Source organism: Jaculus jaculus, chromosome 6 (genome assembly GCF_020740685.1).
Source record: "Jaculus jaculus isolate mJacJac1 chromosome 6, mJacJac1.mat.Y.cur, whole genome shotgun sequence".
NCBI classification, from domain to species: Eukaryota; Metazoa; Chordata; class Mammalia; order Rodentia; family Dipodidae; genus Jaculus; species Jaculus jaculus.
In genome coordinates, this window is record NC_059107.1 from 24591076 (window position 1) to 24606892 (window position 15817).

The 15817-nt window shown below is 47.0% G+C and overlaps 1 protein-coding gene across 1 annotated transcript in view; it reads right to left on the reverse strand.

Moving 5' to 3' along the window:
• Positions 1-15817, reverse strand: part of Slit3 (slit guidance ligand 3) — a 659658-nt gene that overhangs the window by 39730 nt on the left and 604111 nt on the right. The window contains exons 24-26 of the mRNA XM_004661033.3: positions 7343-7414; positions 6339-6502; positions 972-1096 (exon numbers count right to left, since the gene is read on the reverse strand). Coding sequence (XP_004661090.2) covers positions 972-1096; positions 6339-6502; positions 7343-7414 — 361 coding nt within the window. The remainder of the gene's footprint in view (positions 1-971; positions 1097-6338; positions 6503-7342; positions 7415-15817) is intronic.

Here is a 15817-nt window from a genome sequence, read left to right on the forward strand (position 1 = left end):
CAAGGGCTCCCACTTACAGGTGGGAGGGCAAAGTGTGTCTGCCAGGGAAGGCAAGGTATAACTGCATCTCAAAAACCTCTGAGGTGGGCCCCAGCATCCTGATAGGCAGACTAAAGTGAAGTCACTGGCCATCACCACACAGCTAGTAAGTGAGAAAGCTGGAGTCCCTCCATGCTTCTCTGAGCAATTCCAGAGGCTGAGTTTCCTCCATTGAACCCATATGAGAAGGTTTCAGTGGACCCTCCCCCACCCCATGCCTGCGTATGCCATTCTGGGCTTCTATGCTAGTTTGAGACCTTGGGCATGGCTGGCTGGCTGGCTTCAATGGGACCCCTTGGGCTCTCTTATCCCAGGCCCATAGATGGCACTCTGACACTGTCTGCTAGAAGCAAGGCTGTAGTGAGAAAGATACCAGGTATATCATCCAGTCCCTCTGCTTGTCAAGTCTGTCGCTGCACAGGTCCCTGGGGACATAGACGCTGTCCTCGTCCCTCGGCCTGTGCAGTTGGTGCATAGATAGGATGGGGTGCAGCTGTAAGTCTGGGCTCTCCTAGAAGGTTGGAGCCTGGAGGGTCGTAGCAAAGCAGACTAAGCTGCAGCTTTATCAGCCCCAGTGAACTGCGAGGGGATTCGCTGTCCAGGAACCTCTCCAAGAGAAACCAAGTTGGTTTTAGAATCATATAGTCCCGGGCCATAATCCCAACATTAGTAGGGACTGTGGGACAATGAGTCCAGTCCTATGAGCATTCTGATGCCCAGGGGCTCCACATCTGTAAGATGAATATCATTATGTCCATTATGCAAGGAGAAAGGGTGGGTTAAATGTCTAGCAGAGGGCATGGCACATAGTCAATACATCTCCGCAGGAGGAGCATAATCTTGGATAACAGGGTCAGACACATGGGGTCCCACTCTGGAGCCAGGACAAAGGCAGCCTGGGCATGAGTGGCAGGTGGGGCCTCCTGCCTTACCTTGTAGCTGTAGGGGCAAGTGCAGTGGTACTGCTCCACAGGGTCCGGAGTGCACGTGCCATTGTTCTTGCATGGACTGGACAGGCAGGCATTGCACTTGGCCGCGATGTTGATGTCCACTGGCCCTGGGCAGCAAAACCACAGTGTTGGGGAGAGCTCTCTGAGCAAGCTCATTGTCACACCTCCCTTCTTCCCCTCTGCTTTGGCCCATCCTCCTCTCTAGTCCCAGAGGGCAGCTGGCTCTCTTAAGGCAGCACACACAGTCTGGCTAGGGTCCCGTCAACTGAACCACTGTCCAGTGAGTAAAAACCACGGTAGAACGTCACATGGAAGCACTTCTGCAATCAAATCAATTACTAGAATTAGCCTGATCCGATTTGGGTGCTAATCTGCAAACAATGCAGTATAATGAGACCTCTCCTGTGGGTCTCTTTTCTTACTCCAGGAAGCTCTGGAAGCAGGCTCTATTTAGACCTTCTCCTTCTTTGCCCCCAGACACCCTTCCCCGTAGAATAGTCGGTCAGGCTAAGGAAGGCTGCCAGGGTCACACACACACAGAGACATCCTCCCTGCAAAGCTCCTGCAGGTAATGACCCCTGTGGATGACACTGCAGGTCATGATGCTGACGCTGTGCTTGGGGGACACTTGGCACTTTGCATCCATGGCAGTTTCAACCATTCCCTGCTTTCTTGGGGCTGATAGGAGGTCACAGTTCCCACACAGTGCTGTGCAAAGGGGGCTGTGCCAGCTCTGAGCCTGACCCCTAATAAATACACAGATATACAGGCCCTGACTTAATGTCAGGACTTGGAATGATCTAGAACTACCAGTCCTCAGCCTGGAGATGAGTTGAAATTGATTCTGGGGGAGATGACAGTTTGTGGGTTGATGAATAGGAGGGCCTGAGGGAGATCCTGGACCAGCAGGTCTAACCTGGGCTTACAGACCATCTGTGTGGCTTGCCTGGAACTGAGAACGTTCCTGGGACCCAGAGATTTCAATGCTGAAACCAGAAAGGTTTTGAAAAATCAGGACAAGTTTGCCTCTCTATGCTACACCCAGCCAAAAGTCCCCTGCCCAGTCTGAACCTCAGACCAAATGAAGCAAACGCGAGATAGCGAGGCTCAGAACTGGCATTGTTTTGATAGCACTGAGGATCCAAGCCAGGCCTCGCATATGCTAGGCAGGTGTTCTACCTGGACGCATCCCCAGACTGGTTGGGACCAGTAAGTTTTAAAGCTCCTTGGGTGATTCCAGCATGTGCGATCAGGATTCAGAACCACTATTCTAAGGCTACCTGAGTTTTTAGTAGCAGATCAGATGTCTCAGTGGCAGGAAATAGAAAATTAAAATTAGCTTTAAATCGATGGGATGTTTTTCTGCTTTTGGCAAAAGTGTGAGACACTGAAGTTTAAGAGGTAAATAAAATACAAACAAGAGTCTAAGAGACAAGAAAGGGACATTAGAAGGCAAATGTGCATGCAAATGGAAAGTAAAATTATGAAATTAAATCCTGGATGTGCAAAATTCAAGACAGACAGACAGACAATAAAAGAGACAGGTATTTTTTTTTAATCTTTTGAATATCTATGGCTAAAAAATCAGATGAAATAATGAGGGCATCTAATGAAAGGCACTCAAAAGTACAAATGAAAATGTAAGTTGATTATCTTCCTTTTTGGAAATCAGTTCAGAAATACATTTGAAAATCATGTATTTTTGGTTTCTATTATTCCTTTTCTTTTTCATTTAATTTTTTTATTGAAAACTTTATGAACCCATTTCAAATTTGTCAGATTCCCCTTGGGTTATACTGTTAGGTCCCCTCCTTCTCATTCTACTGAGGGTCCTCCTCTGTAGGGTTATTGGTAATCACTGTGGTGTCATGAATGCACCAGTTGCTTTTGGTGGAAGGGAATAGTGCCTCCCAGTACACCTTCCCACTCTGTGGCTCTTACATTCTTTCTTTATCTTTTATTTTATTTATTTGAGTGATAGAGAGGCAAAGAGGCAGAGAGAGAGAGAGAGAGAGAGAGAGAGAGAGAGAGAGAGAGACACACACACACACACACACACACACACACACACACACACACACACACAGAGAAAGAGAGAGAGAGAGAGAAAGAATGAATGAGAATGGGCAAGTCAGGGCCTCTAGCCACAGCAAATGAACTCCAGTTGTATGTGACACCATGTGCATCTGGCTTACATGGGGAATTGAACCTGGGTCCTTAGGCTTCACAGGCAAGTGCCTTAACTGCTAAGCCATCTCTCCACCTCCAAATTTTTATTTATTATTTATTTGCAAGGAGGGGGAGAATGGGCACATCAGGGCCTCCTGCCACTGCAAACAAACCCCAGATACATGCATCACTTTGTGCATCTGGCTTTATGTGGGCACTGGGGAAGTGCCATGAGGCTTTTCCAGCATCTTTAACTGCTGAGCCATGTCTTCATCCTTCTTACATTCTTTCTGTCTATTCTGCAATGTTCCCTGAGCCTTGAAGGGTGTGTTATTAGTCTCCTTTAGGGTGGAACTCTCGGAAACCTCTGATTTTCTGCTTTAATGTGACTCAGTAACTTCTATTTCTATATCTAAGGATATAATGCCCAATAGAGAACTACCTTCATGGAATCATCATAAGGAAAAAATGGAAATTCTCTAAAGTATGCAGGTGAGTAGGGAGGCCAGAGCCTGAGGACAACCTCAGCTATAATCCTTCAGGCACACTGTTGACCTCTTTATTTTTTAATTTTTTTGTTTATTTTTATTTATTTATTTGAGCAACAGAGAGAGAGAAAGAGGCAGAGAGAAAGAGAGAGAGAATGGGCGCACCAGGGCTTCCAGCCACTGCAAATGAACTCCAGATGCATGGGCTACCTTGTACATCTAGCTAACGTAGGTCCTGGGGAGCTGAGCCTTGAACCGGGGTCCTTAGGCTTTACAGGCAAGCGCTTAACCACTAAGCCATCTCTCCAGCCCAGTAAAACTAATCTTTAAAGAGGTGAAATGAAAGGCTAGGAAGATAGCTCAGTCAGCAAAGTGCTTGCCATGCAGTCATGTGGACTAGTTATATAAAATGCCAGGCATTGCAAGACATGCCTGTAATCACAGCACTGTGGAGGCAGAGACAAGAAGATCCCTGGTGCTCATTGGCTAGTCTAGACTAAATGGTGAGCTTTAGGCCAATGAAAGACGCTGTCTCAAAAAGAGGTAGACAGGGGCTGGAGAGATGGCTTAGCAGTTAAGCGCTTGCCTGTGAAGCCTAAGGACCCCGGTTCAAGGCTCAGCTCCCCAGGACCCACATTAGCCAGATGCACAAGGGGGCGCACGCATCTGGAGTTCATTTGCAGTGGCTGGAGGCCCTGGCGCGCCCATTCTCTCCCTCCCTCCCTCCCTCTCTCTCTCTCTCTCTCTCTGCCTCTTTCTCTCTCTCTCTGTCATTTTCAAATAAATAAATAAAAATGAACAAAAAAAATTTAAAAAAAGATTAGCTCTTCTAAGCTCGGCATGGTGGTGCACACCCTTAAGCCCCACATTTGAGAGGCAGAGGTAGGAGGATTGCTGTGAGTTTGAGGTCAGCCTGGGACTACAGTGAGACTCTATCCTGAAAACAAACAAACAAAAAAGATTAGTTTTTCTAAACATTTTACATGAGGGTAATAGGAAGGTCTTATGCATAGAAGTGTCAGAGAACTAAAATAATCTGACACATGAGAAATAAGAGCAAAGTAAGATGACATAAAAGCAAGCTTAACATAGATCCTGCCGTGTCAGACCTCAGGAGTGGCTTGCTATGATAAGGTGCAGTCTGTCAAGCTCACATTTGCTTAGCAGGAGTGGGACAGGAATAAGAGACGGTAATGGAGGTAAACATGATAAAACTCCATTATGTACCTATATGAAATTGTCTAAAAATAGATTAATTTAAAAAAATCACATTGCTGCTGGACCATGGTGGTGCATAGATTTAATCCCAGCATTCTGGAGGCCAAAATAGGAAGATCACTATAAGTTCAAGGCCACCCTGAGACTACAGAGTGAATTCCAGTCAGCCTGGGCTAGAGCCAGATCCTACCTTGAAAAACAAACAAACATAAAAACAAAACAAAAATTATTTTGCAAAAGATTTGCTTTAGTAAAGTGGGAAAATGAGAATCATGTTGGGTGAAGAATGCACAGCAGACATTGTCAATCACGTAAGAGCACCCTCCGAAGGAAGCCAGTGAGAAGCACGGCCAGCCCTCCATGGTTCTGGGCCTTGTCTTTGCAGCTTCTCCACCCACAGATTCAACCAACCACAGGTCAAAACTATGTGGAATGGGCTGGAGAGATGGCTTAGTGGTTAAGGCGCTTGCCTGTAAAGCCTGAGGACCCATGTTCTACTCTCCAGATCCCACGTAAGCCAGATGCACAAAGGTGAGGCAAGTGCAAGGTTGCATATGCCCGCTAGGTGGCGCAAGAATCTGGAGTTTGATTTCAGTGGCTGAGGCCCTGGCGTGCCAATTCTCTTACTCTCCCTCCCCCCTCCTTTCTCTCTAAATATATATATCTATGGAACAAAATTGTGTCTATACTAACCATATGTAGACTTCTTTTTGGTCATTCTTCCCTAAACAGTGTACTGTAACAAGTTTTTACATCATCTGCATTGTATCATAAGTAAAGACAAAGTATATTGTAGGATCTGCCTAGGTGATATGTAAATACAACGTCATTTTATATAAGAGACACGAATACCCTCGCATTTTGGTTTTGTGGAGGGGTGTCATTCTGAAACCAACTCCCCATGGATATAGAGAAATGGGTGTATGAAGAAACAACACAGAGGCGGGGGGGGGAGGGGGTTGGAGCTCAGTAATCAGGTGTGCATTCTGCATGCTTAAGGTCCTAAGTTCAATCCCAGCACACACACAAAAATACCAAAGAGCCCTGGGGGAGAGAATGACAAACGACTCTTAGATGTACGTGCATGTTCATTTCAGCATCTGGGCTTCTGTGTGACCCACAGGATATGATAGGCTGTGATTTTAAATATCATAACTGCTGGGCTGGAGAGATGGCTCAGTGGCTAGAGCACTTGCTTGTGAAGCCTAAGGACCTAGGTTCGATTCCCCAGTACCCATGTAAGCCAGATGTACAACATGGCACATGCATCTGGAGTTCATTTGCAGTGGCTAGAGGCCCTGGCATGCCCATTCTCTCTTTTTCTCTCTATCTGCCTGTCTCTCTCTCTCTCTCAAATAAATAAATAAAATAATTTTTTAGAAAAGGTCACAACTGTTGAGATGTCCACCTCTGATGGGCTGTTGGAGACATAGTAGACCCCGTAGGGGGCAGGGGCATGGGGGGCAGCACCTACCTTTGCACTGGAACCGGTGAGTAGGGGTGGTGAGCAGGAGCCTGTCAGCCATGGGCTCAGGGCTACTGCATCGGGCAATGCCAGGCTCCTTGTACCCGGCCTTCACCCACTCTGATAACCAACGAAGACTGCAGTCACAGTGGAGTGGGTTGGTTCCCAGGGCCCTAAGAGGCAGAACAGAAAGTTAGGTCTTCGGATCAGCCTGGCCCACAGACTCTCTATCTGTGACTCCCTTGAAGAGCAAGGTTGTCAGAGTTTGGCTGGATCAGTCCATCTGTGATGAGCACACAGGATCTGCTTCTACGTTTATTTTTTGCCATTAGTCTCCACTTAGTACAGTGTCACCACTGCTTCCATGGCCTTTACATTCTGTGACGTGTCACGAGGCATGCCGAGGTGGTTTAAATTATACAGGAGGGAGCGTGGGGTTCCATGCAATACCATCGACTTTATGTGAGAGGCATGAGCATCGATGGGTGGGCGGTCTCCACAGGGTTCCTGGAGACAGGTCCCTGTGGATATGCAGGGACAGCTGTGTATGTGTGTGTGAAGAACGAACACACATCAAGGGTGTGGTGGTTCGATTCAGGTGTCCCCCATCAACTCAGGTATTCTGAATGCTAGGCTCCCCAGCTGATGGCAATTGGAAATTAATGCCTCCTGGAGGCAGAGTGTTGTTGGGGGCGGGCTTATGGGTGTTACAGCCAGTTTCCCCATGCCAGTGTTTGGCACACTCTCCTGTTGCTATTGTCCACCTTATGTTGGCCAGGGGGTGATGTCCACCCTCTGCTCATGCCATCGTTTTCCCTGCCATCATGGAGCTGCCCCTTGAACCTGTAAGCCAAAATAAACCTCTTTTCCCCACAAGCTGCTCTTGGTCAGGTGACCTCTACCAGCAACGCGAACCTGATGCAACAGAGTTGTTCACAGTGATAACACTGTTACTACGTACTGTCATGTCGTGTTTGGAGTGAATGCATGCCAGGGAGGAAGAGGCTACTTACAGGTGGGAAAGGGATGTCAGGTCGTTGAAGGAGCCTTCAGGAACACTGGAGATGTCGTTGCCATGCAGGGTTCTGAGGCAAAAAGGACCAGGTCATAGATGATTCTCAGTGACAGTCTGAGCACTGTCTCAACCCAGCCCAGCCCCACTTCTCAGATTCCCAGAGCCACTTGCTGGTCGTAGTGGCTGCTGCCCCTTTGTTGCAGATGCATGGGCATTGCTCTGCCCAGCTCAGCAGCAGAGGCAGAGGGGCTAAGAGCTTGGGGGGGGGGGAGAGGAAGAGATATGTTAAAACCTCATGGACCTAGGATGGAATCAGAAATCAGTTCCTGTTCATGGGGGAACATGGATGGGGGAAGTTACTTTTTTGGCCTTCTATTTTTGCATCTGAAACATGGAGAGCCATAATTTAACTAATATGACCACTAGAGTTTCAAAGATGTTGTATGTTTTTCTTTTTTAATATTTTATTGGGGGCTGGAGAGACGGCTTAGTGTTTAGGGCACTTGCCTGCAAAGCCAAAGGACCCCGGTTTGATTCCCCAGTATCCAAATAAGCCAGATGCACAAGATGGCACATGTGTCTGGAGTTTGTTTGTAGTGACTGGAGGCCCTGACATGCCTAGTCTCTCACCCCTTCTCTCTCTCTCTCTTTAATAAATAAATACAAATAAAATTAAAAATATTTTATTGGGGGCTGGAGAGATGGCTTAGTGGTTAAGGCATTTGCCTGCAAAGCCAAAGGACCTCGGTTTGATTACCCAGGACCCATGTAAGCCAGATGTACAAGGGCGCGTATGAGTCTGGAGTTTGTTTGCAGTGGCTGGCGGCCCTGGCACGCCCATTCTCTCTCTGCCTCTTTCCCTCTCTCAAATAAGTAAATAAAAATAAAATATCAAAAAAAAATTTACTGGGCTGGAGAGATGGCTTAGCAGTTAAAGCATTTGCTTACAAAGCCAAAATACCCAGGTTCAATTCCCCAGTGCTCACGTAAGCCAGATGCACAAGGTGGCACCTGCATCTGAAATTTGTTTGCAATCTGGAGGCCCTGGAGTGCCCATTCATATTCTCTCTCTCTCTCACACACACACAAATAAATAAATAAATAAATAATATTTTATTTATTTGCAAACAGAGAGAGATAGAAGAGAGACAGAAAGAATGGGTGCACCAGGGCCTCCAGCTGCTGAAAACTCCAGATGCATGAGTCACTTTATGCATCTAGCTATACATGGCTACAGGGGAGGTGAACCTGGGTCATTAGGCTTTAAAGGCAAAGCCTTAACCACTGAGCAGTCTATCTAGCCCCCCCCCCACTTTTTTATATAAAAAAACTATGGTTAGTAGTGAATATTCTAGAGCCATGTTGCTTATATTCAGACCTGGTCTCTGGCACTTCCCTGCTGTGAGACCTTGGGCAAAATGACTTACCCTCTCCTGAGGCTGTTTCTAATTGTCAAATGAAAACAAACACGCTTAAGATTTGCCATAGAAGGTTGTGCTTGATGTGTTAAACTATGCAGAGAGAACCTGGCATTTTCTAAGTGCTAAATGAGGAATGCAAGGCTCTAGTACAAATCAAGGTGCTTAATAAATTGGCTTCCTTCATGTGCTCCTAAAGAGACCTTAGGTGGGTTGAACAATGCTATCAATCCCAGAGCTGGTGGTCCAAAGAGGTGACCCCCAGCTCTGAGGGTTCCCTGTAGCCAGATCTTGTCTTTAAGGTAGAGGGCTTAGCATCAGCCACACACACACATGAGTCTACCACATGCACATGTCTGAATACATCTTCTGGAGGCAAGTTCAGGGCCAGGCAACCTGCTTGGTTTTCATTATGCTTCTGTCTAGCTATTCTTAAGTCACAAAGTGCTGGTACACACTGAGCCTTCAACAGATGCCTGGGGTGTTACTGTGCCCAAGGAAACCAGACCCGATCTACAATGCAGGGACTCTAGCCTCCATTAATGGATACACCAGCAGCTGCATAAAAACACATCCAAGTGGGTAAGTCCCCTTGGGTCTAGTCTGAAATGGTGGAGAGAAACTCTGACGGTGACTGATGGGCATCGTCAACTGCTGGTGACAAAGCACCCTTGTGGGTGAGGACTGAGAACTTAAATGCAGGTGCTAACAAAATGAGGTGGTTAGTGCCCAGCGGCCAGGCACAAACAGCATGGCATCTGAAGAACCTGCTCTCGGGCTTCTGTTCTGCTGAATTAGCCTGTCCTGGTTCTTCAGCTGAAGGAGAGATGGGTTCAATTGCGCAGACTACAGGATGGGCTCTTTTTGGTTCAGTGAAGATGTAAGAAAATGCAGATTTTTGAGCCTCATTACCTCCTGTGGGGCTGGGTGGAACCCAAGGGTCTAGAGGTCCCTAGATTTGACAGTGGGGCTGGTCCATGGGCTATACTTAAGGGGACAAACTGTTAGGACCTAAGTTTTTTTTTTTCCTATAGTTTAAGGCAATGGCTTCACTTCCCTCTTCCTATAAAATAACTTTCCTGCCTTCCTTTGTCCTTTCTTTCTTCTTGTCTCTTTCTTCTTCCCTTTCTTCCTCCCTATCTTTTTTCCTTTCTCTTCTTTTTCTTCTCTTTTCCCCTCACTCTCTTCCTTCCTCCCTCCCTCTCCTTTTCTCTACTTTTGCTTTATTCCTTTCTTTCCCTCCCTCTCCTTTCTTCCTTCCTGTTTTCTTCTTCTCTTTCACTCCCTCTCTTCTTCCCTTCCTCCTTCTTTCTCCTTTCTGCCACACTGGGGATGGCATTCTACCTCTAAGCTCCACTCCAGCCTCTTTTTTCTCTTCTTCCTCCTCATAGTGGCCCTCCATTGTCATCTCTATTTTTCGGATGCAATCCACAGGGGGAAAGCTGTCCTTAAGTCTTAGGGAGCCTGGGCTGGAGAGATGGCTTAGCAGTTAAGGCACTTGCCTGCAAAGACAAAGGACCTAGGTTCGACTCTCCAGTACCCACATGAGCCAGATGCACAAGTGGGGGTGCACACATCTGGAGTTTGTTTGCAGTGGCTGGAGGCCCTGGCACACCCATTCTCTCTCTCTTTATACCTGCCTATTTCTGTATCTTTCTCTCAAACAAATAAATAAAAGTAAAATATTTTAAAAAATCTTAGGGAGCCTAAGATGGTGAGTGTTCCTCCAATGAATGCTCACCTCAGCTCCCAGGAAGTTCCTTCCTAGCCTGCTCACCAGCCTCTATTTCATGAGGTTGTTTATGAATCACTTGGACCTGCCTGCTACTGGCTTTGAAGACTTCCTTGATTTGTGCTGTTTCAAAAGCTACCTGGCTCCACTGTCAATCATTTCTGAATGGGGCTGCCTCTCCCAGGCATGCTCTAAATTAAAAACACTCAGTGACCCAAAGGCAGCTTTGGCATGATGACATCTGCAAGTCCTGCTCCTGTTTACTGTGAGCCGTGCTGCTGAGGTCTCCGAGAACTGCAGAGGATTGGAGCTGTGTCTGACTGTGGCAAGGCTAAAGGAATCTTCCCAGAATGTAGCCTCTTGCTTCTGGACTGGTCTGCATGAGACTCTAGCATGCATACCACCATCCTCAGCAGTGGCAGAGAGATGGACAACTGTGTCTTCCCAGGAACCACTGAGTCAGTGCCCATTCCTTTCTCATCCCTTTTCCCCTTACAGCTCATTGGAACTGACCTTGGCTAGCAGCTCTCACAGCATTACCCAGACAGAGTGGCAGCCTGCAATGATGTATCCCACTTATTTCTCAGGCAGCGGCGAGACACATGACTCCTGGCTAGGACTGGCGAGGAGATCAAGCCTTTGAGATCTTTGTCCCAAGTACTCCATCCCACCTCATCCTTTACCTTTGATCACAAGAAGAAAATACTTCACTTTTCTTTTTTTTTGAGGTTGGGTCTCACTCTAGCCCAGGCTGACCTGGAACTCACTATGTAATCTCAGGGTGGCCTCAAACTCACAGCAATCCTCCTACCTCTGCCTCCTGAGTGCAAGGATTAAAGGCTGCACCACCATGCCTGTCAACACTTTTAAAAAACACATTTTAAAATATTTTATTTATTTTGAGAGAGACAGAGAGAGAATGGGCGCACCAGGACCCCCAGCTACTGTAAACAAACTCTAGATGCACACACCACCTTGTGCATTTGGCTTTATGTGGATACTAGGAAATCAAACCAGGGTCCTTTGGCTTTGCAGCCAAGCACCTTGACTGTTAAGCCATCTCTCTAGCCCAACACTTCACTTTTTTTTGGTTTTTCGAGGTAGGGTCTCACTCTGGTCCAGGCTGACCTGGAATTAACTCTGTAGTCTCAGGGTGGCCTCGAACTCATGGCAATCCTCCCACCTCTGCCTCCCGAGTGCTGGGATTAAAGGCGTGCGCCACCACGCCCGGCTCCAACACTTCACTTTTAAGTTGCCCATACCCCGCTAATCTTCAAGAAGAGTCTGACATGAGTGGGGACATGAAGTAGGTCAGGCTGGGGAAGAAGGTAGAATGTGATGGAAAACATGCTTCAGGTGCCGGACACAGAAGCCAGCTGGATCCGAGATGGAAGCCATCTCCCTGCTGGCCAGCTGTCATCGTGCTGGAAGGTGCTATGCTGGCTGCTAGGGGACAAAAGTTACCCACAGTCTTAGCAAGTAGTGGATCCTGTGAACCACACAATCAGCCAGCTAGGTGGTGCCTCTGGTTGCAATAGTTATGAGAGTAACCAATCGCTGCCTGATTAGAGTTGAAGCCCACTCAGTGGGAGGGAGTTCATGCCTGGTTCTGAAGACCGAGTCAAAAGCCTATTGGCTTGGGAAGATATAGGCCCCAGAGGGGAGCTATCACTATTGTTTGGTTAAAGGGTTGAGCCCATCAAATTGCCTTCTCCATGTGTATGTTTATGTTTATGGTAATAGGATGGAAATATGATCATGATTATGATATGTTCACTTATTAAAATTCCCAATAAATTTTTAAAAGCAATACCTACACAAGATCCTCATAATTGGAGAAAAAGATGATGACATCAAATTAAAAGAAAGACTAATAGAGAGAGGGAGAGGATATGATGGAGAGCAGAGTTTATGAAGGGGAAAGTGGGGGAGGGAAATACCATGGTTTGTTGTCTATAAGTATACAAGTTGTCTATACACATACATATACATATATATAAAACATGGTAGAAAGACCTGATGGTTAGGATCCCCAGGAGACAAATATTTCAGTCTTGGTTCACTGTGTAGCAGTTTGGTTACATTCTTACTTCTCCTACCTCACAAGCCATGCTCCAGCCACAGTTGTTCCTATAAGTGTCCAAACACACTTGTCCTTTTTGACTTCAGGGACGCTGTGTAGGTCATTCACATTCTCTATGCTTGTAACATTCTTCACTTCTCCCCACTTAGATGAGCCCCACGGCTTCCTGGTCTCAGCCTTGGAAGCAGAAGTTAAGGAGTGGCTCTGCAAGCAAACAGTCCTGGGTTCAAATCCCGGACACGCTTGGAAAAGACCCTTAGTCTCGCTCAGCTTCAGTGTGCTCATCCTCGGGATGGGGACAATAGCGTCACGTTCTTCATAGAGTGAAGAGCATCCATGACAATGTGACTGAGGCACTTACTCTTGTGTGCGGTGCATGGCGAAGGCTTCCAGATGGCCATGGTGTCAGTCCTGCAAGGGTTTCCCTTTCAGAGCCTTGAGGCCGGCCAGGACTGGGTGATGTGCCTTCACCATGTCCCCTGGCTCTTCTCCCGGATGCTCGCTGACTTCACTGTGCTTCGTCTGGATGTCAGCGACCCTGACTCACTCACTGCTTGACCTGTATTGCCATCACTGCCTGTGGCCAGTCCACAGCAGGCCACAATAAGACAACAATCACAAGCGAGTTGCTAAACCTTTTAACTTGCTATTCTTATAAGTGACAAGTTTGGATGGGAAAATTTCCAAGACTTTCTCTTCATTGCTAACATTGTAGCTAGTTTTCATTTTGTTTATGTAGGTCTATTATGGGGTGGGTGTGTGTGATGTGGGGCCATATGCTTGCCTGTGGTGGGGGGTGCTTGCCTGTGGTGGTGGCCAGAGTGGAACATAGAGCAGAACATTGGGTGTCCTGTTCCATCGCTCTCCTGTCTGCTCTTGTTTTTTTTTTTTCTTAAATTTTTTGTTATTTTTATTTATTTATTTGAGAGCAACAGACAGAGAGAGAAAGAGGCAGATGGAGAGAGAGAATGGGGAGAATGGGCATGCCAGGGCCTCCAGCCATTGCAAATGAACTCAGACATGTGCGCCCCCTTGTGCATCTGGCTAACGTGGGTCCTGGGGAATCGAGCCTCGAACTGGGGTCCTTAGGCTTCACAGGCAAGTGCTTAACTGCTAAGCCATCTCTCCAGCCCTCTGCTCTTGTTTTGAGTCGGAGTCTCTTTACTGACTCTGGAGCTTGTGGGACTCTGATGATTCATGGGTCTCTGCTTCCCTGTGGGGCAGGGGTCACAGGTGTGCACAGCTATTTGTGTGGGATCTGGAGGTTTGAACTGTTGTGTTTTCAAGTCCCCTCAGCCTCTCCTGCTTGCACAGGAAGTAGGCTTAACAGCCGAGTCATCTCTCAGTCTCTAACTAAATGTTAATCTATTTATTTTTTAGTTATTTATTTTGGTTTTTCGAGGTAGGGTCTCTCTCTAGCTCAGGCTGACCTGGAATTCACTCTGTAGTCTCAGGGTGACCTTGAACTCATGGGGATCCTCCTACCTCTGCCTCCCCAGTGCTGGGATTAAAGGCGTGTGCCACCACGCCTGACTTAATCTATTTATTTTTACTTTGGAAGTTTCCAAGGGCCATGCCTGCCCTACAGTCTGGAAGCCTCAAGAAGCTACTTTCAACTCAACAGCATGCTGTCATGTTCAGAGCTGGTCAGAAGTGGACTGGTGAGGCAGTGAGCTCTTTGGAAGGTAAGCGAGCCCAGGGCAACGGGAGCCCTTTCTGGGGACATTGTCAGGAGCTTCACACTGTCAAGAGAGCTTCATGGGTACAAATAGCAGTCTTTCTTGGCAGCAAGGAGCTGAAAGTCTGGAAGAGGGTGAACGACGGTCCCAGGCACTTCCTCAGGAGTACGTGCTAGGGTGGCCTTCCTTGTTCTAACTGATTCCAGGAGCCCCTGTGCGGGCTGAGAGTGACAGTCATGATCACACACATATAAGGCGTGTGGGGCAAAGATCCAGGAGCATATAGGGCCTTAAAGAAGAACACTAGTAACCACAAGCATGTCTTCTACTTGCTATTTTAGGTTAGGACAGAAGTAGACAGAACATTATTTGGGTCTCGCCATGTTTTTTTTGCTCAGGGAACCTGGCCACTCTCCCATCCCATTCTCTGAAATGTATTTACCTTCACCTGCCATCACACAGAGCCACACATACAGAAACACACAGAGAAACACACATATAGGCACACATTCAGACACACACACACACGCACACACACACAGACACACATACACACACACACCCTCGATCTCACTTCTTTTACCTTATGTTGTTGGATTTTGTCCCTCACTAAACTTTGATGCTTGTCCTCCTTGTACCAAACACCAAGCGTCTGGGCTGGACACATGGCTAAGCTGTTAAGGTGCTTGCCTGCGAAGCCTAAGCACCCATGTTCAACTCCCCAGATCGCACATAAGCCAGATACAGAAGGTTGTATATGCATCTGGAGTTCAGTTGCAGTGGCCAGAGGCCTTGGCACACCAATTTTCTCTCTCTCTCTTTCTTGCTCATTAAAAACAAACAAACAAAACTCCAAGCATCTCTGAATCTGTGGTGGTTTGAATCAGATGCCTCCCATAAACTCACGTGTCCTGAATGTTTAGTCCCTCCAGCTCACAGCAATTGACGAGGTGGAGGTGGAGCCTTGCTGGAGGGGGTGCATTGCTGGGGACAGGCTTTGGGGTGTTCCCCTTTGCCAGAACTTGACTCACTCTCTTGCTGCTACTGTCCACCTGCTGTGGCAGAGGTGATGTCCAGCCTCTTCCCATGCCACACTTTCCCCTGCCCTTTAGATTGGTGTATTCTCCTTGACACTGTAAATCTGAAATCAATCTTTTTTCTCCCATAAGCTGCTTCTGGCCAGGTGTTTGTCTCGGCAACAAGATCTAAATGCAGCAGTGTCTCTGAAGTCTTCATCAAAATCTGAATCTTCAGAAATGAGGAAAATATACACATGCTCAACTGTGACTGCAGATGAGGTTGTTCCCGGCTTTCCAAACGCATCTTTTCCTCAGCTCCTCAGTTATCAGCCTGTTGTTCTTTCCCATTACCTTGCCCTCCCTTGTTACGAAAATGGTTTTACATTAGCAGCCAGCTACCTGCCATTCTTTTACTTGTTCCCTTATAGCTTTTCAATAAATGCTTACAAAATAGAATGAGGCCGGCTTTCTTTTTCCATGTTAACATTAAGTAGTAAACCCGACCCCACGCTGCCATCTAGTTTTTATCTTTAGCTCTTTTA